At 37.1% G+C, this 25,815-nt stretch overlaps 1 protein-coding gene across 1 annotated transcript in view; it reads left to right on the top strand.

Annotated features, from left to right (window-relative positions):
- The window catches only part of LOC121459091 (zinc finger protein 804B-like), a 507,002-nt gene extending 485,947 nt beyond the window's left edge, over positions 1-21,055 (top strand). The window contains exons 3-4 of the mRNA XM_041668600.1: positions 6,951-7,081; positions 17,422-21,055. Coding sequence (XP_041524534.1) covers positions 6,951-7,081; positions 17,422-21,055 — 3,765 coding nt within the window. The remainder of the gene's footprint in view (positions 1-6,950; positions 7,082-17,421) is intronic.
- Positions 21,056-25,815: the final 4,760 nt, after the last annotated feature.

Genomic DNA, 25,815 nt, shown 5'->3' with positions numbered 1-25,815 from the left:
CTGCACACTTATGTGAGCAAACATACACACAAATACCCCTATGCTATGGGCACTCAAGAAACAAAAGTAGAAAGAAAAAGAAAAGGTTAACAATAACAAAAAAGAGCATGCCTGTCAGTTAAGGATAAGGATGATAAATACTGGAAGAAAGAGTATATTACAATACAAATCTAGTGTGTGAAGCTGTAGCCTACATTCTCAAACAAAATCATGACCAGGCTTATCACAACAATACTCCCCTCTCTGAGGCCAACTCCTGTCTTAGGGTTTCTATTGCTGTGAGGAGAGGCCATGGCCATGGCAACTTTTATAAAGTTTCCTTTTAATTGGAGTGGCTTCCAGTTCAGAGGTTTAGTCCATTATCATTATGGCAGGACATGGTAGTGTGCAGGCACACATAGTGCTGGAAAAAGAACTGGGAGTCCTACATCTTGATCTGAAAGCAACAGAAATTGAACTAAACTTGGTGTAGCTCAAGCAAAAGAGACCTCAAAACCTGCCTGCATAGTGGTATACTTTCTCCAACAAGGCTATACTTAGTTCAACAAGGCCACACCTCCTAATAGTGTCACTCCTAGGGTCAATTATATTCAAACTACTACATTGACTAAGACAGAAGTTGGTATCAGGAAGCAAGGTTTTGCTGTGATAGACCTGATCATGGATTTTGTGGGAACTTGGGTAAGGAAAGCAATGGAATGCTTTAAGTACTGCTTAATGGGTCATATTAGTAGGAGCATGAAATATCATGGTTCTGAGTGTTCCTTGATTAACTATGGAGGCCCAACTCAAGATATTTTGGAGGAGGTGAGTTTTAGTATGTAACCTAGAGATCATTCATGTGATAGAGTGTGAAGAAAGTGGCTACTTTTTACCCTCGTCCAAAATATGCCTAAGTCTGAATTGAAGAGTTTTGGATTAATTCCATTGGCAGAGGAATCTCAAACCAGCCTAGTATAAACTCTGCTGTATGGTTATTAGTGCTACATCTAATAAATAATTATAGTGAAAAGGAAAAAAAACTGAGCAAGGAAAAATTCAGTATGTACAATTTGAGAAGAAAAGGAGCATCAGAAAGTAAAAAGAAGTCCCGTATTCAAGAAGATAAACAGCTTAAGAAATGGAATAAGGGGGGTGTTGACCTCAGGGCTTACCCCACTCAGCTAAGTTTCCAAGTTGTGAAGAGAATTAAAGAAAAGCTTAAAGTCAGGTGTGGTGCATGCATTTAATCACAGAAAGCAGAATCTAGTGGGTTTCTGAGTTTGAGGCCAGTCTTGTCTCACACAGCAAGTTCCAGGAGGGCCAACCTAAGGCACTGAAGGTAACTATCAAAAACAGGAAGCTGGTGGAGATGCAGTTAAACAAGGAGACTGTAGTGATCAGGCCAGCAGGCCTGCTTTTCATCTGCCTGGATCCCACATGGCTAGCTTTACACCCGAAGTAACAACACACAAATGGCATTCATTTAAACCCTGCCTGGCCCATTAGCTCTATCCTCTTACTGGCTAACTCTTACATCTTTATTAACCCATATCTAATAATCTGTATGCCACCACGAGGTTGTGGCTTACCAGCATGAGTCTAACCAGCGTCATCTCCTGAAGGAGAATCTTGGTGTCTGCCTGACTCTGCTTTCTTTCTCCCAGAATTCTGTTCAGTTTACTCCACCAACCTAAGGGCTGGCCTATAAAAAGGCCACGGCAGTTTCTTTACTAACCCATGACAGTAACACATAGACAGAAGATCCTCATTCATCAGGAGACCATGTTCTAATACAAAAGGTAGCTTCGGCCACATGATTCTGGATTTAGAATCAAGGAGAAACCAGGGAAAACTGCTGAGGCCAGGGATAAATCAGAGGTGTCCCTGAATGTGGGCCTAGTAGAGAAGCCATTTTGTGAAGCTGTGAAGTTGAAGCCTGGGTTGCTTTAGAGGCCCCAAGATGTTGGATGTGCCAGAGGCATGGAATACCTGTCAAGGAGAACTACTAACTCAGAGTGCAAACAGCTCAAGAGAAAACTTGTTTTACAATCAGCAAAATTGGAAGGAGTTAGCGATCTGAAAAGCATTTTGACATCAGACATAGAGATACAGAGTTTAAAATTTGTCCAGCTGGTTTTCAGTCTAGCTTTGGTCTAGTATTTCCTCACTGTGCTCCCATCTCTACATTCTGGAATGGCAATGTCTATCCTTTGCCATTATATGTTGGAAGTATATTTTTTGATTTTTATATATATTTTGATTTCATAGGGGATTACAGTTAAGAAATGGCATGGATCTCAGAAGAGAGGTTGAACTTTGGACTTTAAAACATTGTTGAGACTGTGATAGACTATGGGAATTTTTGAAGTTGTACTAAACGCTTTTCGAATTATGCTATAGTCACAAGCTTATGGAGGACAGGGAGAGAAATGTGATAGTTCGAATGTAATTGGCCCTATGTTTATAGAGAGTGGCCATTTAGATATGGCCTTCTTGACCTAAGTGTGGCTTTGTTGAAGGGAATGTGTCAATTTAGGGTGGACTTTGAGGTCTCCTATGCTCAAGCTATGCCTAGTCCAATTAACTTCCTGGTTTTTTTCTCTCTCTCCCTTTAGAAGCTGGATTTGCTTTTTTTTAACCCCCACCCCTTGAAAGCTGGAGTAATTCTTTTTTTAATTTTTCTTTTTATTTAATCTTTATGTCTTTCACTTCGTGTCTCCACATCATGTCTCCAGATCTCACCCATCACTACCACTCTGACAAAAATAAAACAAAATAACATTTAAGAGAAGAAAAGGACAAAAAAGGAAGAAAGGGGGAATCTTGTCATGGAAGCTGCAGTGTGATGCAGTGAGTCACAAACCCCTTTATCTATAGATTTTACATGAAGGTGTTCATCACAAAGACTCATTCATTAGGTTTGAGGCCCCTGGCCTCTGCTGTACCATTGATGCTGAGCCTTCACTAGGACATTCCCTGGAGAGCCTGTTGCTGCCCTGTACTTCCTGTTTCTTACAGCCTAAGATGTATGACTGTCAGCTCATTCTCTAGCACCATGACTGCCTGCATGCTCTCTGGACTGTCATGATGATAATGGACTAAACCTCTGAACCATAAGCAATTAAATGTTTTCCTTTATGAGTTGCTATGGTCATGGTTTTTCTTCATAGCAATAGAAAACTTAAGACATCAGTGTTTTATTGCTGTGAAGAGACACCCATGAGCACAGCAACTATTACAACAAAAAGCATTTAATTGGGGCTTGCTTACACTTTCAGAGGTTTACTCCATTTTAATCATGTCTAGAGCGTGATGGCATATAGGCAGACATGTCATTGAAGAAGTAGCAGATAGTTCTATATGTGGATCTACAAGCAGCCATAAATGAGAGTCACTGGACCTGGTTTAATCTTCTGAAATCTCAAAGCCTGCCCCCAGTAACAAAGTTCCTCTATCAAGGGCCACACATACCCCAGTAAGTACACACCTAGGAATCCTACCAAGTAGTACCACTCCTTAAGGAATCCTACCAAGTAGTACCACTCCTTAATAACTAAGAATTCAAATATATGAGCATATGGAGGGCATTTTGATTCAAACCACCACATCAACTCTCCTCAGACTCTGCTAAACATCATTCTTTGCTCAACTTCTAGGACCCTATTTTATATTCTACGTATGAGTGACATTGAAGAGACTTTGCCTTTGTTTGCCAGGCTTATTTTCCATTGCACATTGTTCTCCATCTATGTAGATGAAATGCCATTCTCTTTGCAAAGAATAATGTTCTGTTGTTTATACGATCTTGCTCTTTTATTGATACTCTATGCCTGTTCATTTTGTTGTTTATACTGCTTAATTAACTGTTGATACATTTGAATTCCAGTTATTTTGTGATTTTCTTTGCAATTATTTTATTTGTTTTTTCTTATTTTTCTTTCATTTCTTGGATTAAATAAATTTAGTCATTCTTTTATAGATCCATTTTGGTCAATTGCATAAAAACAATTTAGCAGTTTAATAGTTGTTATATAATTTATCATGCATTTCTTTAAATTACCAGTCTGATTTTGATTGGTAATACACAGCTTCATACATAAGGAAGCAACATTTCAGCAGTACATTGACATTTCACCTTGTCAGACTGAATGCCATTGCTACTCATTCTTATTTATATATTTTCTGTAAACCTCAAAGATTATTGGTGTAAATAATAGAAACCATCACAAGAATAGTATATATCACCACAGTTACTTTCCTGTAGTTTTTTTTTTTTTGGAGTAAATGTTTCTGACATATTCATCCTTACTTCATGATACCTGTTACTACTTGTTATTAATGTCTCAATGTAATGGATTCTTTCAGTTTTGCACGTTTGAATATCTCTATATTTTACCTATCTATAAAGAGGTATTTTCTTTGGATATAGAGTTCTATATTAACTATTTGTTAGCCTGTTGTGTCTAGTGAGAGCCCTGTGCACAGGCCCCATTCCTTTGTAACTCCATTTAAACTCTTAAAATATGTATGTATACTTATTTTAGGAAATTTGTAGAGTAATGGGTTTTCTTAGGACATTTTTCCAAAGGTCTTTAGTTCAGTTATCTCTCTTCTTTGTTGTTTGTTTGTTTTATAATTACCTATCATTCGGGTAATGAACTTGTAATCAGTTATTCTTTTATTCCTTGCTTTTACCATGTATTGGATAAGTCCAATAGAGTACTCAACAGAGATAATTACTCCGCTGAGAAAGAGTTTCCTGAGTTCTTTACTCAGTTCATCATAAATTTTCGCAGTTGTCTTGGAACATGAATAATTTGAGGTCTTAGGTGGGAGGTAAGACCTAGTTCTTAGTTCCTTACATGGTTACTTCCTTCCCACTCTTTCTGTTTGTTCATCCATCCGTCCTTCCCTCCCTCCCTTTCTCTGGGTAAGCTTGAGCACTCACAACTGGCTGAGCTAAATTTACCTAGATGTTATACAAAATTCATCTTTTCAGGTTCTTTGTTCCTACAAAATTTTTCACTTTTATAGCAGGAACTATCTGAATTATTCTTGTGGACTTCAAAAGAGTGTTTGTGTGCTATTTAAAACTAAGAAACTGAGCATTTTCTTATAAGTCATATGGGTGTAATTATCTTTCTTTGTGAAAAAGAAAATAATTGTACTTCATAAGAGAAACTTAAAGCATTTATTTATTGTAAGATGAGACTTAATGAAAACATGATAATTTCTCTAATTAAAAATGAAGTATCTTAGAATTGTGGGACTAATGGAAGAAACAAATATACACCAAAGTTTCAAATACTGTTCTAATCTTGAAGGACCAATATCAATAAATGAATCAACTTTCCCAAGTATACAAGTTTTATGTGCTGGTAACATCGAATATTAAATAAATATGGAATATTTTTATTAGAAAACAATAAAAACAAATATTAAGAAATATTTTGCTTGCTAAAATATTGAAACTTACTTTTACTTTCAGCTATTTTATTTTTCTCATAAACAACACATATGTATATTTTATGTAATTGTGTATATGCATTAATTTAGTTTGACATTTCTCTTTTTTTTCATAAGGTAAGTATTCACTATAATCCTAGAATATAAAGTATGTGGAGTCTGAGGAAGTATAACATCAGATATAGAGATCTTATTAACTTGATTTTCTACTTATAACCAACCAAGGCTATCATCTCATTCATTGGTCACATCCTAATGTACTTGGAAACTATAGATCTGTTTTGTTGATTTTTGTTTTGTTTTCTGAAAACAAAAATGTTTAATTTAATTCTTGGGGCTTTTATTTTCCTTGCTCTATTTCTTTTTTCTGTTTTTTAGAACTATCCAAAGTATTAACAAAAATTGAATTTAGATTGAATCTACTGTCTTCCCTGTGACTGTTGCCAATTCTATGCCCCTTTTATTCTTTGTACTTTGAGTATTCTCCTTTAGAAAGGCTGGTCAATGTCCTTTAGGATTGAGTTTAGCTATGGTTACCTAGCCACCATCTTCCATGACAACATTCCTTTCGTGAATGAAGCTAATGATCATTAGAGATTTTGGACTTTGCTTTATGTGTAGGAAATACTCTGCAACCAGATTAATGACAGTATATAGATTTTTTTTCTTACCTTAGGAGGATCTTGATACCTTACATGAACAATTAAAATCAGACACAGATTTTAGACTATTTAACATCTTGTGTGGGTTCAGAGAGGCTAATCTTCTGGTAATTCTGCATTATACCCCAAGTTTCAAGATGTTCATTTGATGGTGTCTGTTTCTCAATTCATTCAACATTAGTAGGTATGCTGTCTGGCAGTTTCTGAAAAAAAGATCAAAACAGGTAATAGGAAGCATCTAATCTGGGTATAAACCAGTTGTTTCAGAGACTAATCGTTTCAGGATTGTTTAAATGAGGAAAGGCCAAAGCGCTACTCTGAGTTTTAATTCCTGACCACTTCTTCACATCCTTCTCTGCATTTAGTTTGTATCTCCAACTAGAGCTGACTTTTAAATCCCACCTGGAACTAGCATTTCGTAATCAAAGCAGTTTACCGAGAGAAGTTCATTCCACAGTCTGTTTAATCATCATCATCTTCATAGGGAGGAACTAAGTAAGAAAACTTAAACTCTGGCCTCCCCCCCCCCTTTGCATATGGCACATGAATTTGGTTTTCCCTCTCACCGACACAAATGACTCAGCTGTGTGGACAGGGTGATTCCACCCAGGACTGGGTCCCAGCTTTGCATCACACTCTGAGGTTTATTTTGACAAGCTTTGAGGAACAACCTAGCTGACAACTGCAGTTATCTACTAAATTTATCTCGGAGAAAATGCTTTTACTCTCCATATCCCAAAAGACACCTTTACATTCAGGATCATGTTTAATAAAGACTTGCAGACAGAAAAGCTTGTTTTACTTAACCATCGTATCCTTTCTGTTTTATTTTTTATATAGCGATTGAAAGAATTAAAGCAACGAGAATTCGCTCGAAATGTAGCTTCCAAGTCATGGAAGAATGAGAAGAAGCAAGAAAAAGCACTTAAGCGACTCCATCAGCTGGCTGAGCTGAGGCAGCAATCTGAATGGTAAGAGGCAGAGGAGTCTGATGGTCCATGATGCTTCTCCCAGCTCCTGGAAAGTCTCAGGAGTTACTCTATTTGGTTCCCTGTAACAATATAAAATTAACATTTATCAACAAACATGCTTGAAGGCAAATTCTTAATAGGTAATGTTTTGTAAATTATTCATTTTGTCATTTGATTTTTTTCTTGCCAGTGCTGTTAACTTTTTTAAACTGTTTATAGAAGTGATGCAAGAACCAATTGTATAAATGGTCATCTGTTCCAGCTTGACTTATTCTTACATAATTCCTCAGTAATTTAAGTTTTATAATAATAACTTTTAAAATATTTTATTTAATATTCATACATGCATATGTGTTTATAGTATAAATGTTGAATCAAATGTAACCTCCATTCCCTCCTCTCCAAGTCCTCTGACCCCTCCCACCTTTCCTTACCAACTTTGTGTGTTTCCTCTATACACACATATACATTTATGTTTAAATACTTACTATATGGGACTGCCTGTGAACATGTTTGGGGACCATTTTTTAATCTATTGGAACAAGGATGGATGTTTTCATAGGACCCAGATCTCTGAAGAAAACCCACTCTTCCTACCCCAGTAACCAGCAACTATCAATAACTCCTCATGGGCTCCTCTCCAATCCAAGTTGGGAAGATGACTGGCTTGATCTTGTGCAAGGATTCTGCTTGCAGTTCCAGCTGCTGTGTATTCATGTATTTAACTTTGACACCTGGTCTGGCAAACACTGTTCTGCTTCAGGCAGCCACAATGACAGTTTTTTAAGCTATAAATAGCAATGCACCTTTGGGGTGGAAAATACATGTCCTGTATATTCCCTTGTTCACACTTGATTGTGGCATAAAAGATGCTAACATTGTCTGGCAGACAAACAAAATATAATTAATGTAGTTAAATTTACTGCACAGTGCCATTTTAATTGATAATTATACCATAACAAGCATTACACTAATACATACTTGTAACTGAAAATTGACAGTCTTAAAAGAGCTTGCAGCCACTGAATGATTCAAAGTTGTTACTGGAATGCAATTAACTTTGCAGATTGTGAATTGTGCTAATATGAACCATAATGTATAACAATAATATAATTAATTAATACGGTTTACAGCAACCTGGTGAATTACGAATTTATAGCTCTGTAAGAATTTAAATGGAATACAATATAAAATAACAAGAGTAAATAGTTTATTTATATTACCATAAAATATTAGACTTCAAATCTGGTCATTGGAAAATATAATGACAAATAACCAATATTTACTTATATACAGTGTAGTTTTTGTTTTGCTTTGTTTTTAGTCCCACTTTGGAACACCAAAATATTTTTGGTTGTTTTCACTCTCTTTTGAGGAACCTACCACCCAGCTACTAAATAAATACACACACACACACACACACACACACACACACACACACACAAACACACACAAACACACACAGGCTTTTTACTACTTTCAAATGCTTAGCCTTAGCTTTTTTTTATTTCTTGCCACCTTTTCTTTAACTTTTGCCTCTGGGATTTTATCTTTTTCTATTTTCATATATCTTTTCTCTCCTTTTCATTCTGTGTCTGGTTGGGTGGCTGGACCCTGGAGTCCTCTTCTCCCTTTCTCATTCTCTCTTCTTTCATTCCTTCTATTTATTCTCTCTGCCTGCCAGCCCCACCTATTCTTTCTCTTGACTCATTTGGCCATTCAGCTCTTTATTAGCCCAATCAGACCTGTTGGCATAACCTTAGAAGAGTGTGTCCTGTGTTCATTAGTGTAGCATACAGGAAAACATCCAAATCCCATTTCAGTTCCTGCATGATTAGTATAGGAAACAGTAGATCAAATCACAATACTTGGGAAAGAAAGAAATCCTCAAAACCGATCTTCACAGACCATTTTTGCCTTGTTCAGCAGCACATCTGAGTTACCGTCCAAGCATCACTGTGGTTGTCTTTACTGTGACAGTAACTATACATCTACATCCCTGCCCCCAGTGAAAGAATCAGAGAAGATCAGAGGAATCTTGATGCCAGTGGCAGTGGTACAGTCACAAATGGAGTACTACTCAGCGGTAAAACACAATGACATCTTGAAATTTTCAGAGAGTGAGGCAATCCAGACTACAGAAAGTCAAACACAGTATGTACTCACTTATAAGTAGATATTAGACAAAAAACAACTATTGGATAACCAGCCAATAGTCCACAATCCCAAGACGGGAAACAAGAAGAGCCCTAGGAGAGACATACATGGATACCACCAGGGTAGAGAAAGTAAACAAGAACTCCTTAATAATGGGCAGCATTGTGGAAGGGGTAAGAGTTGTAGAGGAGTGGGAAGGGGACAAAGGGAGTGGGGAGGAGAATATGAGGGATCAAGAAGGTCGAGTTGGCTGAAGAACAGAGGGAGAGCAAGGAAAGAGATACCTTGATAGAAGGAGCCATTATGGGATTAGCAAGAAACCAGGCACCAGGGAAATCCCCAGGAATCTACAAGGATGACCCCAATTAAGAATCTAAGCAACAGTTAAAAGGGTACCTTAACTGCCCTTCCCCTGTAATCTGATTGATGTAATCTGATCTTAATTGTCATCATAGAACCTTCATCCAGTAACTGATGGAAGCAGATATAGAGATCCATAGCTAAGCACTGGGCAAAACTCCTGAAGTCCAGTTATAGAGAGGGAGGAGCATTTATTATGAGCAAAAGGGCCAAGATCATGATGGGGAAATCTACAGAAACAACTGTCTCAAACAAGTGAGAGCTCACTGACTATAAATTTACAGATAAAAAGCCTGCATAAGACAGAATTAGGCCCTCTGTATGTGGGCGACAGTTGTGTGGCTTGAGAAGTTTGTGGGGCCACTGTCAGTGGAACCAGTATTTATCCCTAGTGCCTGAATTGGCTCTTTGAGGTATCCCTATGGAGGGATACCTTGCTCAGCCTAGATACTTGGGGAAGGCCTTAGTCCTGCCTCTAGTGATTTGACAGATAGTTACTGACTCCCCATGGGAGGCATCATCCTCTCTGAAGAGCGGATGTGGGTGTGGGGTTAGGAAGAAAGTGGTAGGTGTGGAGGGACAAGAGGTAAAGGAGATTGGTATGTAAAATAAGATTGTTTTTAACATAAAAATGTTAGGGTATCTGTCAGGCAACCTTATGTACCAAACACATTCAACTATAACCACTCTATAGGCCATAATGTATCCTATTGGAAAAGAAAAGTGTTCAGTTTTTGGACAAAGAATTTCAAATCATGAAGATTATTTCTTCCTTTCTATTACTACCCAACTGCTCTATTTGCTTAAGCAGCCTTGTGGCTCCAGAGAAGTAACTTAAAGTTATAAAATATTTTCTTTGTTGCAGCAGGAGTGATGCATGATACAAAAATAACAATTAAACATACCGTGGCCCCTTTCCTGAATAATGTGCCTTTTGTCCACTAGTCTTACTCACATTTGCTGAAAAGCCAAGCAATTCTGGCCCTGTCGTGAAGGCCTTTCGTGAGTATTTAGTGCTTCTTTCTGTGCCCGTTTTACCATATTTACTAGCATCCGGCTCCCAGCATCTTACAATTAACCCTGTAGGAACTGATGCTATCTGTGTAGAACAATCCAAATAACATGATTCTTCATGCAGAAAATAAAGATGAGTTATCACTATTGAGAACACTTGAATCCAACATATAAACAAATATTGACTGGAAACTGGCTATGAGTTTCATACAGGGCAGACAGCTTTGATTTTCTCTTGGATACCTTCATTCAGCCTGAGTCTCCAGTAAAACCATCTATTGCATTGGGAGGCACTCACTTCTGAGTATAAACTTATATGCAAAAAAAAATAATGTAAGTACAGTACAATATTAAGGGTGTTTTTGAAGCATTTGAAAAAAAAATGTTAGTGATATTGATTCTGAAAACAGAAGTTCCCCATATAAGAAACATAATATAACACAAAAAATATCATTCTGTTTGGTACGTACCTTTTTATGTTGCAATATATATTTTTCCCATAGAAGCAAGTCCTATATTTATAATGTTACTTTTGAAACTGGGGACAGTATTGAGATGAACAATACAATAGTAAGAGTTAAACAATTAGGTATTACAAATACTAGGTTTTGCAAATAAAAGTCATTATTTTACAATCATTGACACTAAAGATAGCTTCAAAGATGAAATCAGAAAGTTTTAACAAATGTTTAAACTATGAAAAATTATAGAAATAGGAGCATTCCTTGCTAGGGATGAAAAGATAGGGAAGTGAGAGGCCAACACACAATCATAGAAATTTTGAGATCTAATATAGAGACTAAAGATTATACGTAGCAATATTGTAGTCTTTACTTGAAATTTGCTAAGATGGATAACCTTAAGTTGTTTTTCACACACACATACATATACACACAGGTAATTAGGTGTGGTAAATGTGTCAATGGGTTTTGTTATAGCAACTATTTCACATCATTTGCACATGTCTATTTGACATCCTCATGTGCACCATGGTCTACCTACCCACATTCTTCTACGCACATATTCAAACAACTAACTGAATTTCTATTTTAAAATTAAATGAAATTTAAATTAAATTTTAAAATACTAAAATATGTACATTTTATTGAAATCCGGAAGAAGAAATGCTAATATTCCCTCCTTAGCATTTGAATACTTTCTCTAGAGCATAATACCAGTGACAGAAAATTGATTGACTTTCCAGAAGAAGCAAACTTATCAATTAGATAACATGGATACTGCTTAATAAAAAAAAAATAGAACAAATATAGAGAGCTATCTGTCACCAAGAAAAATATTCAGTCACAATGTTGTTCCTTGTCTTTCTTTGTCCAGGTTGCAATAAAACTTCAACAAACCCTTTGGGACTTTTCTTTGTGTTGGAATAAAATTCCATAGCCCAAATGTTGTGTTTCATACTTCTCCCTACTAAAAACATTACATACACCATTTGGAAAAGTGTGATGATGTTATCAAAACAAGAGGATTATTGTGTCAGGGATGGAAAGTTGTTCCATAAAAAAAAATTCAAGAAAAGTCACTGTTTCATAAAATTCCTAAATTTCATTTCCAGACAATAATGGAATATACTTTATCCACCCATTCATGAGAATGACAATCTCACAAAATTGTGAAATAAATAATGGCTAAAATTATTGTTTGTAACTGAAAATCCACAAGAGTGGAGAAAATAAAAGGTTCTAATACTATAAAAACAAAATAATGTCAGTAAAGGAAACTTTGAATACCAAAAATTATCTTTCTTTTTTTTTTTTTTTTTTTTTTTTTTTTTTTTTTTATTAAATTTATTTATTTATTAAGGATTTCTGCCTCGTCCCCACAACCACTTCCCATTTCCCTCCCCCTCCCCCGATCAATTCCCCCTCCCTCATCTGCTCGAAGAGCAATCAGGGTTCCCTGACCTGTGGGAAGCCCAAGGACTGCCCACCTCTATCCAGGTCTCGTAAGGTGAGCATTCAAACTGCCTAGGCTCCCACAAAGCCAGTACGTGCAGTAGGATCAAAAACCCACTGCAATTGTTCTTGAATTCTCAGTATTCCTCATTGTCCGCTATGTTCAGCTAGTCCGGATTTATCCCATGCTTTTTCAGACCTAGGCCAGCTGGCCTTGGTGAGATCCCAATAGAACATCCCCATTGTCTTAGTGTGTGGGTGCACCCCTCGTGGTCCTGAGTTCCTTGCTCGTGCTCCGTCTCCTTCTGCTCCTGATTTGGACCTTGAGATTTCTGTCCGGTGCTCCCGTGTGGGTCTCTGTCTCTGTCTCCTTTCATCGCCTGATGAAGGTTAATATTCCTGAGGATGCCTATGTGTTTGTCTTTGGATTCACCTTCTTATTTAGCTTCTCTAGGAACAGAGAGGCCCTATCATACAACAAAAGTATATGCTCAACTATGTTCATGGCAGCATTGTTTGTAATAGCCAGAACCTGGAAACAACCTAGATGCCCTTCAATGGAAGAATGGATGAAGAAAGTATGGAATATATACATATTAGAGTATTACTCAGCAGTAAAAAACAAGGACTTCTTGAATTTTGCATACAAATGGATGGAAATAGAAAACACTATCCTGAGTGAGGTAAGCCAGACCCAAAAAGAGGAACATGGGATGTACTCACTCATATTTGGTTTCTAGCCATAAATAAAGGACATTGAGCTTATAATTCATGTTCCTAGAGAAGCTAAATAAGAAGGTGAATCCAAAAATTATCTTTCAACTAAAGCAAAAGATGACAGGCAGTAGAGTACCAGTATGTATGCTGAGTACATTAAGACTCCTTATGTTTAAGACTGATGACTCGGCATGGATAACATGCCAGGGGAGTTTTCCTTTCAGAAAACAGATTCTCTCTTTGCAGAAGTCACTGATGGCCTGTACTGTTTTATCTAAGGTAGAGTCTTGTCCAATTTCCCCATTCATATTGACATGTCAACTGCTGTCATTATATAAGGGTTATTTGTGCAGCCATATTGTTGAGATTTGTTGGAAACAGTTTCTCTGTCATTTCTAGAGCACAGTATCCTGTTGTAGAAGGCCAACATTTTGTACAACATTTATACAACAAATAGGCACCAACATGGCCAAGTAAAATTCACTTAAAACCTGAGAGAGTTTGGAAAGAAATTCTAGGCACAAAAAAAAAAAAAAAAAAAAAAAAAAAAAAAAAAAAAAAACCCAACAAAAAAAACAACAAAACAATACAAAACAAAACAGAGTAAGCAGGACTTAAAGCTGCAGTTCTTTTAAGAGAGGTTTTTCTGATTCTGCAGTACCAGAAAAACAACCAGGGTTTTAAAAAGGTGGCTTCCTGGACCGTGCTGCCAGCATGAACTCTGGCTCTTTCGGGAGATCCAGCTATGTAGCATTTAAATGGGTTCTGTGAGCAGAGTGATAAAACTTGCTTAATGGCAGCATAGACCTGCCCTGTGTCTAAAAATGGAGCAATGTACATGGCTCTCAGAGGCAGTAAACAGCTGTGTCATGCTAGACTGGGCAGAGCAAGCAAGCAGGGCCTTATTTGCCCTAGCAATGCTGCCGCTTAGGTTTTTAAGAAGGACTTAGCATTTTAAGAAGCCATCCTGGTCAGAAACGGATTACAGATACACAATGAAGACAGATTCAGACATAAAAGACCTCTAAATGAGACACAGTGTGTTTTAAAAATGTACATAGGCTTGGGAGATAGAAGAAAAAGAGTATAGAGACAGTAAGTGTAATATAATACAGAAAGTCATAGATTAAATGAGTAAAGATAATAAATATTAAACTTGTAGAAAAAGTAATAGAGTAAGAAAAATAACCCGCATAAAGATGGAATATACACAGAGAGTCTGGATTATGTATATTAATGTGTTTTCTTTGAACTTTTTGACTGTGAAGGAGCTAAGTAACCAACATACATACCTTAAAGGTATTTGTCTTCAAAATTTGGGTGTAAGGATATGTTGCTTTTGAAAAGAGGTTCTTCTTTTGTTTCCACAGAGGATGAGAACCTATGGATTTATTCTAGGCTATAGTAGTTTGATGGACCCAAACCCTGAAAGATCATTGTGAACACTTCTACAAAAATTATTTCACTCAGCAAAAAGCAAGAAGCAGTTTGGAGAGAACAACAAATTCCCTAAATGATTGTTTATAAAAAGGGATGTGCTATAGAGATTTGCATTGGTATGGATCTTGGTTTGTTGATACAAATTTAAGCTCAATTTTGTTCATATATATATATATATATATGTGTATGTGTGTGTGCGTGTGTGTGTGTGTGTGTGTTTCTGATCTTGATTAAGATATTGTGTTTGTGTAGCTCATTTAAAAATTAAGAAATATAGGTTAATAAATAGTCATCTATAATAATCAAGTTTATAGACAGTTAGGTTTTCTGGAAATACAGAGCTATATTTCAGTTAGATAGGTATTCTTCAAATCTTTCAGAGACTTTAAATCTTTCAGAGACCTTCAGAATATGGTTTTTAAAATGTTTTAATAACAAGACACATCTGCTCCTGGAAACACCAATAACTTCAAGAGGAAGATGGGCATTGAAGAGACTTCTTATGGAGTTTACTAGCCATTTGAACAAGAAACTGCTCTTGCCTGGACTACTTGATGTTATGCTATGTGAGCTGGACATGCAGGACCCATGGAGAGATGACTGCTGAAGTTGCCTAAAGAAGGTGAGACAGTCGTTCGGGGTTTCTGCTTCATGAAAGAGTCTGTGAGACATTCTGCAGGACACAGCAGAAAGTGACTGGCACTGCCAATATAGGCAGAACTGTCTTTAAAAATCCCTGCTTCATGGAAAAGTCTGCCAGACACTATGGGCCTATAGGCTGAAGATGGATGCCACTACCGTACAGAAGAACTTTGGGTGATTTTCCAAGCAGCAAGATGTCTCTGTCAATTCTAGAGTTTTGGAACTTGCTTGCAATGCACTTCCTATTTACTTAGGTAATATTATATACTCCTGGAGTCTTTGATGGAGTTAAGTATAGATAGTTATAATTACAATTTTCCTTAGTTATAATTAAAGATAAAGTAGATATAAATATTGTAACTATAACTCTTGCCTGATACCTATCTTGTTATATGTAATTTTACTATGTTAAAGTTAAAACCTTTCTTTTTACTTAAATAGAAAGGGGAGGTGAAGTGGAATTCCCCTCTGTGTGCTGTGAAAATGATTGGTTAGTGATTCAAGAATCTGCCTTGGTCTGTCATAGGATAGAGTAGAGTTAGGCAGAGAAAATTAAATTGAATGCTGGGAGAAAGAAGGCAGAGTCAGGCGAAGCCACGTAGCCACCACTGGAGACAGACACTGGATGGAAATTTATCCCACATGGAGATAAATGGAGATGGGTTAGTTTAGGATATGAGTTAGCCAGAAATATACTTAAGCTATTGGCTGAACAGTATTGCAATTAATACAGTTTCTGTGTGGTTATTTTGGGGCTGAGCAGCCGGGAACAAACAAGTGACCTTCTACAACAGTATCCCACAGCAGGCTCTCTGATCCTCTGGCTCCTGCAATCTATACTCCTGCTTCTGTGATTTTTCTTGAGTGTAGGTTGTACTATAGGTGTACCAAGGTGAGTTTGATAACCCACAGTCACTTGTTCTCTAAATTTAGACCAGGTGTGGATTTCTGCGATAGTCTCTGCGGCGAAAGGAAGATTCTGCGAAAGGAAGATTCTGCGAAAGGAAGATTCTGTGAGGACGTCTGCAAGCTGCATTTTTGTGTGGGTGGGTGATGCTAAGCATTGAAAACTGAAGGACAGTTAATACTTCAAAATTTAAGTGATGTGTTTTAAGGACATCCATTTTAATATTTTATAGTCAAGAAACAAATGCGTCACAATGAAAGTCTAAGATAGAAAGCAGGATAGACATTGGTCCAGGCACATGGACAAAGAACTAGCAACTGAATGCCATTTCAAATAAGATATTGAAGAAGTGATGAACTAGCATTGCTTTTCCTCAGTCAGCATCAGCATCACTGCTGGAAAGAGGTAACTGAGAAAGTGTGAAGACACTAATTTTATCTTAAAAGTTCCTAGCCTCTGTATGTTTATTTTCTGCTTTCTTTTTGAATCACTAACGAACTTTAGCTAAATCAACAATCGTGGAAAACCTCAAAAGACAAAGTATACACAATTGGCATAAAGTTGTTGTGGTGAGGAAGAAGCAAGAGACACAACGGTAAAATCCTGGGGAATGCCCTGGGAATGCTGAGCCTGCCTGAACACACCACTGCCTGCTGCTGGGCTCTCTAGCTGCTGACAAAAGTAAGGACAAAAGCTCCTTACTTCAGCAGAAGTGAACCGGAAAGACCTTTGATATTGAAGGGTTAAACAGTGAATGCTAACGATGCTGAAAAATCAAATTAAACTCTTTTTCCACTCCGCAGATTTCAATTTCTTACCGAATGTGAAGGTGCTGTTTAGAAGAGCATGAAACATGTTAAAGCTCTATTTGCAAAGATCATAGGTTCTACAGACTATATTGTGATATAAATGCTCTTATTTCCGTTTGTTTTGAAGCTTTCATATAAGATAGTTACATATTATTGCTTTTTACATTTCTAAATAACAGAATTAAACAGAGCACTTCAGTGTAACTATATAGCAGTAATACTGTCTTGTATGTAATGATAAAACGGTGGTTTTATAGAAAATTATGTTCACCAATAAATATTAAAGCAACCCACTATAGAAATACTATGGAATGTTGTTTGCATGTAGATTTGATTCCAACGCTAATGTCCTACTCATTTAAATATTTACTTTATTTACAGTGTTTCTGGAAATGGACCAGCATACAAAGCCCCCAGGATAGCCATGGAAAAGCAGCTCCAGCAGGGAATTTTTCCTGTTAAGAATGGCAGAAAGGTCTCCTGCATGAAGAGCACCCTTCTTCTCAAGGGAAAGACCCTCCCCAGAAGCACCATGGACAAGCAGCGATTTGCTACGCATAACCGACAACAACTGCAAGCAGACAGGCGGTGGATAACACAAACGTCTTCAGATCTCGGCAGTGCAAATCACAGGACAGGAGTTTCGTTTTCATTTTCAAAAAAAGCTTATCTAAAATTAGAATCCTCAGCCTCAGTTTTCAGTGAGAACACAGAAGACACGCATGAGTGTAACAAGTCACCCGCCTATAAAGTCAAACAAACAGTAGAGGAATGCATGTGTTGCAGGTTTGCAAATGACGATTCACACCTTACTAAGGAAGAAGGTGTCATCTCACCAAGCCATCTGGAGGGCATGCTAAACAACACCTTCTCAATGAATTCTAAAATGTCACAAAACAAAAATGAATCTCTTAATGAGATGCTGAAAGATTCTTCAGGCATTCATGCTTCTTTCTCTAGGTCTAACCTCCATCTTTCAGAAAGAAATTTTACTCTTTCCAGCAGAGAGAAAGAAATTAGGAATACATTAAAGGAAACTTCAGAAAACGGCATTAATCACCCACAACAAGCAAATGAATCCTCCAGTCAACTTCATGTTTGCAAACACAGTGATAACCATTGGTGCGAAAGTATGAATGAGTTTTCACCTTCAGGGTCAAGGGAACAAAAGAGCAGAACACATCTGAATCCTATCTCCAGAAAGGAAGCCAGAGCAAAGGCTTCACAAGAAGCAGACAAAGTTAGCAACGGTGTTCAGAGACTTTACAGAGAAGGGTGTCCAGGTGACGTGAAGTCCAAACCATTGCCTTTCCTCCACGTACAGAGCAAGGATGGACTCACCACTCTACAGTGGCCTACAGAGCTCCTGTTCTTTACCAGAACGGAGCCTTGTATATCTTACGGCTGTAATCCACTATATTTTGACTTCAAACTTTCTCGCAACACGAAGGATGAGCATAATTCAGAGAATGTAAAAAAAGAATTGGAGAAGGAGCCTTTGGAAATGAAGCGAAAAACAGAGAGTCAAGTCTCAGGTTTAATGAAAGAACAGCAAAAATTAACCCAAGATAATCAATCTCAGAAGCCAAAGATGATTGTAGCTAACCCAGATTGGGAAAAGTTCCCGAAAAAATACAATTTGTACCATGATTCTGATTCTTGTATGAGTGAATGTGGTTGTCTGAGAGACTTGGGTATGAAAAGTCCTGAAGCGTCCGCCTACCTTAATCTGTCTCTAAAAGATGGCATGAGAAAGGACAATGCTGATGATACTGAATTCAAAGAACCTTCAAATGTCCACGGGCAGAGCTACAAACGGACAGTTCTAAACAATGCTCAGGACAGGCCTTCACGCTCGCCTCTCCTCTCTAGGACTAAAACACACAAGCGGAATCCCTGCACACCACATTCAGAGGTTGAAGGACAAAGCCAGTGCACCTGGAATTTTAGTCCTTGTTCATCAGAGAACCACAGTGAGCCTGAGAAGGACATCAGTGAGAGTCTAAATACCTGCAGCATCAGCCTGGGCAACAAGGCTTCTACAAGTGGAAAACAAAGCTATGACAGATTTTCCCCAAAGCCACCTCTGAGCAACCATCCCAGACCTCGGGATGTATCTCCCAGAAACGTGGCCAGCTGGAGAAACACGTGCTCAAGTCACCGGTCCAACGGCACCGGCCGCAGTCATTTGCTCTACGTTTGCAGAGCAGAATGTGACTCAACTGAAAGACACACGTGGAAACACCGAAAGCACAGTTGCTTCTGCTTGTCTAATGTCCCAATAAGCAGTAGCTGTCCTCAGTTAGAAGCGCAGAGAGGCAGGAGTGGTAAACTATGGGACTCACTTAAAACTAAAAAACAGTCGAAGCACAGCAACTGTCACTGCAGAGAGAGATGTAAGCTGGGTAAAAGTCAACAATTTGAAGGGTTGAAACCCACAAGAGTTTTTAATAGTGATTCCATTTCACAGGTTTCGCTTGATAGAAATAGTGAAAAACCCTTTAATGGCCCAGGACCTCAGCACAGCAAATCAGGCTCGCATTTGAGACAGAGAGCTTACTGCTTAAACAAAAACAAGAGAAGTCAAAAGTCTTTGACCAGCCTTCACATTAATGATGTGGGAAAAGTCAAGTGCAGACCATGCAACCGGAGGACTCTCAACTACCTTCTTAGGAGCTGTGGAGGTGGCCCTTCAGAAACCACACAGTCAAACATTTTGGATGGAGAAGGGCCTTCCCTGACAGCAAAGTGTCTTTTAGAAAGAATAAAAGCCAAGAAGTGTCAGGAGCAAGCAACTAAGTTTGAGGTTTCTTCAAACAGTTGTTTAAAAGAATCAGAGATTCATTCACAGACACAACCCACAGTTCAACCTAGACCACCGAGCTGTAACAGAACAGCCTTACCTTTTTCAGAGAGGAGACAACTGAGGAAAAGGAGAAATGATAAAGACAGTATAATATATAAGACTTCTGACAAAGACACAATCAGAAGCTCACAAAAAAATAATTTTACTGTATTCACAGATGCTGAATGTGATAACAATCTCCCCAAAGGCATAAATCACGCAGTAACAGACTCTCAATCTCCAAGCAGAGAAAAGAACCAGACAATGAAAGAGCAATCTAAATCTTCAATTCGTGAAGTCCAGCCTTTCCTTCAAAGCTGTGACCCAGTACCAAATCATTTCCTTGGTGCTTTTCCATCTAATAGATATACTGGTGTGTCTGATTCAACAGAGACCAAAGAGGACCGGATAAATCTAGACTTACAAGATGTAAGCGTGTCTATGAATCATGTAGAGGGGAATATAAACTCTTGCTATGACAGAACTACGCAGAACCATGACAAAGTGGAAGATGAATTGGAAGGGTGTCCCAAGTCTCTCTCCCCACCATTAGTTCATCAGCCCATAACATTTTCTCCGGATGAAATAGACAAGTACAAGCTCCTCCAGCTACAGGCCCAGCAGCATATGCAGAAACAGCTCCTGTCTAAGCATCTCCGGGTTGTGCCTGCTGCAGGGCCCACTGCCTTCTCTCCACCTTCAGCTTTGCAGACACTTCCAGTCCACCAGCACACAGCCATCACCACCATCCACCACACCTTCCTACAGCACTTTGCTGTTTCTGCTTCCATCAGCTCACACGGCAGCCCCCTCCCAGTGGCTCATATCCACCCGTTCCCACAGACACATTTCAGCCCTCTTCCATTTCCAACCATGGCTCCAACCATCATCCCTGCACACCCTACTTTTCTAGGACATCCCCTGCATTTAGTTCCTGCTGCCCCCTTTCACCCATCACATATAGCATTTCAGACTCTGCCTCCTGCAGCGTTTATCCCCACATTGTTTGGTCCTCATTTAAATCCAGCCACAACTTCTCTCTTCCATTTGAACCCTTTAATCCAACCAGTGCTGCAAGGGCAAGATCTTTACCATCATGCTTGTTCCAACCAGATGCAGCAGTTAAATAGTATGAAAGAGGCCTTAAATATGTCAGTCCATTTGAACTAATAGTTATTACAGCTCATCTTTGAATAAATAATGCCAATCGTGACTACCTGCAAAACAATGTATTAATATCACATCTCCTAGTCCAAATGTAATTCACACATAAACATAAACTAAGTTTTCATACTAGAAACGGGAACATTCTAAGAACTTGTGCTGGCAAAAACAATAGAGCAAATTAAAAATAATTTTATGGAAGGAAATCCTAGAAAGCATTAAAGAGTGGTTTGAAATAAGTTGTTAATTAATACTAAAATTGGTAAAAGAAAACATCTGGCACATCACAATGAAGGAAAAATAGAAGGCTATGTTTGCCATCTGTGATGAGTGAATGATGGATGAATACGGATTTTATTTGTCAGATAATATTAAAATGTCAATAAAATGAACCAACGATTAAGAATAATTTCTTTTGACATATTTTTCATGGAAGTTAAGAAATATTCTAATTAATGCAAGCTGAAAACAAGTACACAAACTCACTTTACAATTAATGGAATTCTGTGAGAGACCATTTTCATACCACCTTGTATGAATCAATAGCATCAGAAATTAAGAATGTTTGAATTTCATATTAGAAAGCATAAAAGAGATGTTATTAGTATTTGATAATGCAAAATAAAATCTCCTTACAGTAACATATTACACATATTGGTAATTATTTCAAATATAATAAGAGCTAAAAAACTCAACTTTTTTTTTTTTACTACTCAGAATTTTTTTGTGGTCAGGAATAAGAAGGACAAGGCTTAGAAATGATGAGTTTTATGAGGATAAGCCAAGTTATCAAACATGGAATTTCAAATATTCATTCAAAAGCCCTCCTGGCTCATAGAATTTTGACTTCCTGTATTGTTTGTGAACTGTCATCTATTTGGTATATGACTTAATATTCTTATAATTATAAAAGTATTACTCATATTTCCTATAACAATGGGTTTCCAGAAAGTAAAACTCACAGAACAGGAGGTGGCCTCTCTCTAATAATGAAGTGAAGATGGAACCTTTGGCACACTGGTATAAAATGTGACTCTTACTCAGCCTTGGGGGAGGGCATCTGCCTTCACTGAATACATGCATTTGACTTCCTGGAGGTGAATCACATAGATCACTTTTTATTATTCCTCACATCTGCACAGATCAACATTATCATTCTTCAAGTCATCAATGCAGTTGAAAATCAAAGGATTGGTTTTGTCTGAAGAGAAAAGCAGAAGGGGAGAAAAAATAAATGTGAATGTTGACATAAAGAACAAACATACTTACCAAAATTATGCCAAACATTTGTTTATGGGGGCTTCTATTGGAATAGAGAAGGCACAGAGTCTGGCCTATTTAAATGGAATAGAAAAAGAAAAAGATATTTATCAAATAGCAAGAAGTCCCATACTTCTAATAATTTCACAAAAGTAATTATTAAGGGTAGTGCATTTGGGTAAATCATATTAAAAATAAAAAGAGTGAAGATATTAATATGAAGATAGATAATAAATATTGTGGATAATCAGTTCCTCAATCAGGTTATAAAGATGGCATAAGGCTAAGAGAGAATAATCCCCAACAGTCACTAAAGTCTTATTACAGAAAAGACAGAGCATTTGATTAACGTTTAAATTGCCTTAGAGACAATCTAGAAGCTCAGAAGGTTAAACCAGGGGAGTTTTCTGCTGAACCCTTAGATAAATCAATGTAAGTGGATAGTTAGGAAATGACTGCTCCATCTTGCACTAGAAACAGTTAAAGTGCTCAGTGAATAATCCACCGCATACAACAGAAAGGTGTTGCTCTTAAACAAAAATAATTTGGACTCCAAGGCGACAAGCCATCATACCAGGAGAATGGACAATGAGATCAGCAGTCTCTCTGGATTTGTTTCCATTTTCCTTTAGAGGAAGGCATCCTTGAAAATCTAAAGCAGAAAGAATTCCAAGCTTATTCTGAATTCTAAATTTGAACCATTAAAAACACAGTTTTATGGATTATACTTTTAGTATTAATTCCATAAATTATTTGATAATTGATTTGAACAATTTTCTATTAAATGACAAATTTATTGGATAAGTTTTGCTGTGAGTTCACCCTTGACAATAAGTCATTGAGCCTTGTCCAAGAACCAAGATTAAACAAAACACAAATATGGTAGAGATAGGCTGTAAAATATTTATCCATGGGCCCACATGTGAGCACATGAACACACGAATGTGTCTGTATGTTTTATCCCCCAAGACTCAAAGTCTTTCCACCATCATATGCTCAGTGAATTCAGGCATGATTCAAGAGGGGAAGCGGTTTGTGCGAAGCCATGACAAGTGGGTAAAGTTTATTCTCTTAATTATTGCCAAATTTTTCCAAAAAATTGCACTGTGGCTATAAAATCTGTTCTCTAACATGATTTTTGAGATCACCTTCATACATGTTATATATATAATGAAATATCAGAGGTGATTACACAGTAGGGAGTGATTTACAAAGTTTCTAATTCTGAGGCTTTGATCCCTCATTACCTGGAGGGAGACATTTGTCAGAATGATCAGAAAGTTCTTTCTCATAGAAAATGGATTTGACAGTGCCTACATTGTTCAGTCTCTGTCAGGTCTTCATGGAATCTCTGTTATCACTGGGTAGAAGCACATTTCAAAAGAACGAATCCACAAAAGTTCCTCATTAAACAGAATTTCTAACCATCAGACAACTCAGGATCATATTGCAAGGCCTTGCTGAACATGACCCTGAAGTTTTTCTGTAGAAACAAACACAGCAACAATGCAGTTTTTTGAAATTGTAATAACACTTTGAAGTTTTATCTAAATACATCCTGCTCTCCAAGCATTCAAAACAGTAACTGGAGATACAAAGATTGTCTGTAAATGGGAATAACACAATTATTCCAAGATTCTAGATGAAGATATAAGAAACGCCCTCCCAGGCTGCTATTAGAGGTAACCATCTGTGACACTTGCTGAGATGGTAATGACAACAGTAACCAACTACACTACAGCACAGTAACCAACTACACTACAGCACAGTAACCAACTACACTACAGCACAGTACTCTACACCTTTTCTCAAAAATATTCCCTACGATTTTTAAAGGCTATTGTTAAATATTCTGAAGAAAAACTTGGACATATCAGATCCAGCTTTCTAAAACTAAAATTTAAAGACTGATATCACACGTGTCTGTTGTCTGGTATGCAGCTAGTCTTTTTAAATCTAATCGTTCCCTGCCTCAGCAAGGTTAAGAGAGAGTTTTAAGTGAGATTCCTTGTATTGGACAAACTCCTAGAGCAGATTGTGCTCTCATCGATGAACAGGCACATTGGTGAAAAGCAGTTGGTGACTAGTTCCAGACACAGGATCAGGGGAATGCATAACTGCCCTTTCTGTCTCACTCAGAAACCACGTCAGTAGGATGGAAGTTTCGAAGTGGAAGTTCTTCCTGCCAAGAAGCATGGATTAGAGGATTTTCAAAAGCTATCATTTCATTCCAGTAAAAAAATATTATCCACTTCCTCTATTAGGTAGATAGTTGATTGTGAGTATTGTACTTTGGGGGCTTAAGCTGTATTGAAAATGGGAACAATGGACAAATGGGTTAGGTTTAGAATAAGCCAATGTAAGAAATAGGCTAAAAGGTCTTTTTCATTTTCTGTAGTTATACACAAGAGGAAACACTTCCAATCCAATTCTTTAATTCCTTTCTCAAAGTCACTTCTTATTTTCGCAACTTACCACCTCTCTTAAGTAACAAGATCAAGAACACCTAGCTAGAAACAAACAAACAAACAAAAGGCAGGAAATCAGGAAAAAATGCAAAATGTATGAATGCATATGTACATTTGTTTTTGTGTGTGTTCTAAATCTACTTTTTATTCTTAAGTTGTAAAGCTTAGTCTTTGTTGAAAATAGAAAGTTTATTACAGTGTATTCTTTTTTAAAAAAATCACATATTGAGACAATCAAATTCAAGAAAAGATTTCAAATCTTGTGCAAAAGAATCATTTACTTTGATGTGTGAGAGATTTAAAAATAGTTGAAATGTAGACTGATTCCGTCTCTGTCTATAGTAAGTTCCCACTTATTGAATCCTATGGTACTTAATTTAAATGAAACGGAATGATGATCTAAAATATGGTCTAAGCCAGTCATTTTATTGTGTGTTCTCTGTTCCAGGAAATTTGATTATACTGTGGCTAAGTAAATTGCACTACTGTACATGCAAAGCAGCTTTTTTCTTTTAGGTTATTCAATAAATTACTTGGACTGTTGTTCGATGCAATAATATTTTTTTCAATAAAATGCTTAATGATATAGGTATATTAGTCATGTATTTAGAAGAAAAATTGAACCAAAATATAAGGATTAAATCAAATATGAAATGGTGTGAAAGTATTCTGCATTTTACACTGTTGGATCATAACGCATTTAACATTTTATTTATTACTGTATATTTATAGTATAGATTTAAATGCTTGGATTTCTTAGACTATTTCTTACCATTTGAGTGTTATCAAATAAAGTTGTTTCCTCAAACTTAAAATGAATATCACTTAAAAATTCTAGAGATGTATCTCTTGCCGAAACCTAATACAAATACTAAATAATGTCCTATATTTTCTTTAAAAATGTAACCCAAAAGTTTGTAATGATTTAACAAAACAAAATGTATTCTCTAACAATAGAATACAGTGAATTTTAGTACATGTATAATTGTTGTAATGTGAATTCAGAAATATTTTAATTAAAAACTTTAATTTTATCTC

This window comes from Microtus oregoni, unplaced genomic scaffold (genome assembly GCF_018167655.1).
Source record: "Microtus oregoni isolate MIOR12 unplaced genomic scaffold, Mior012 000018F_ref0000195, whole genome shotgun sequence".
Lineage (NCBI taxonomy): Eukaryota > Metazoa > Chordata > Mammalia > Rodentia > Cricetidae > Microtus > Microtus oregoni.
The sequence above is the reverse complement of the archived record's forward strand: the minus strand, read 5'-3'. Positions and strand labels throughout refer to the sequence as shown.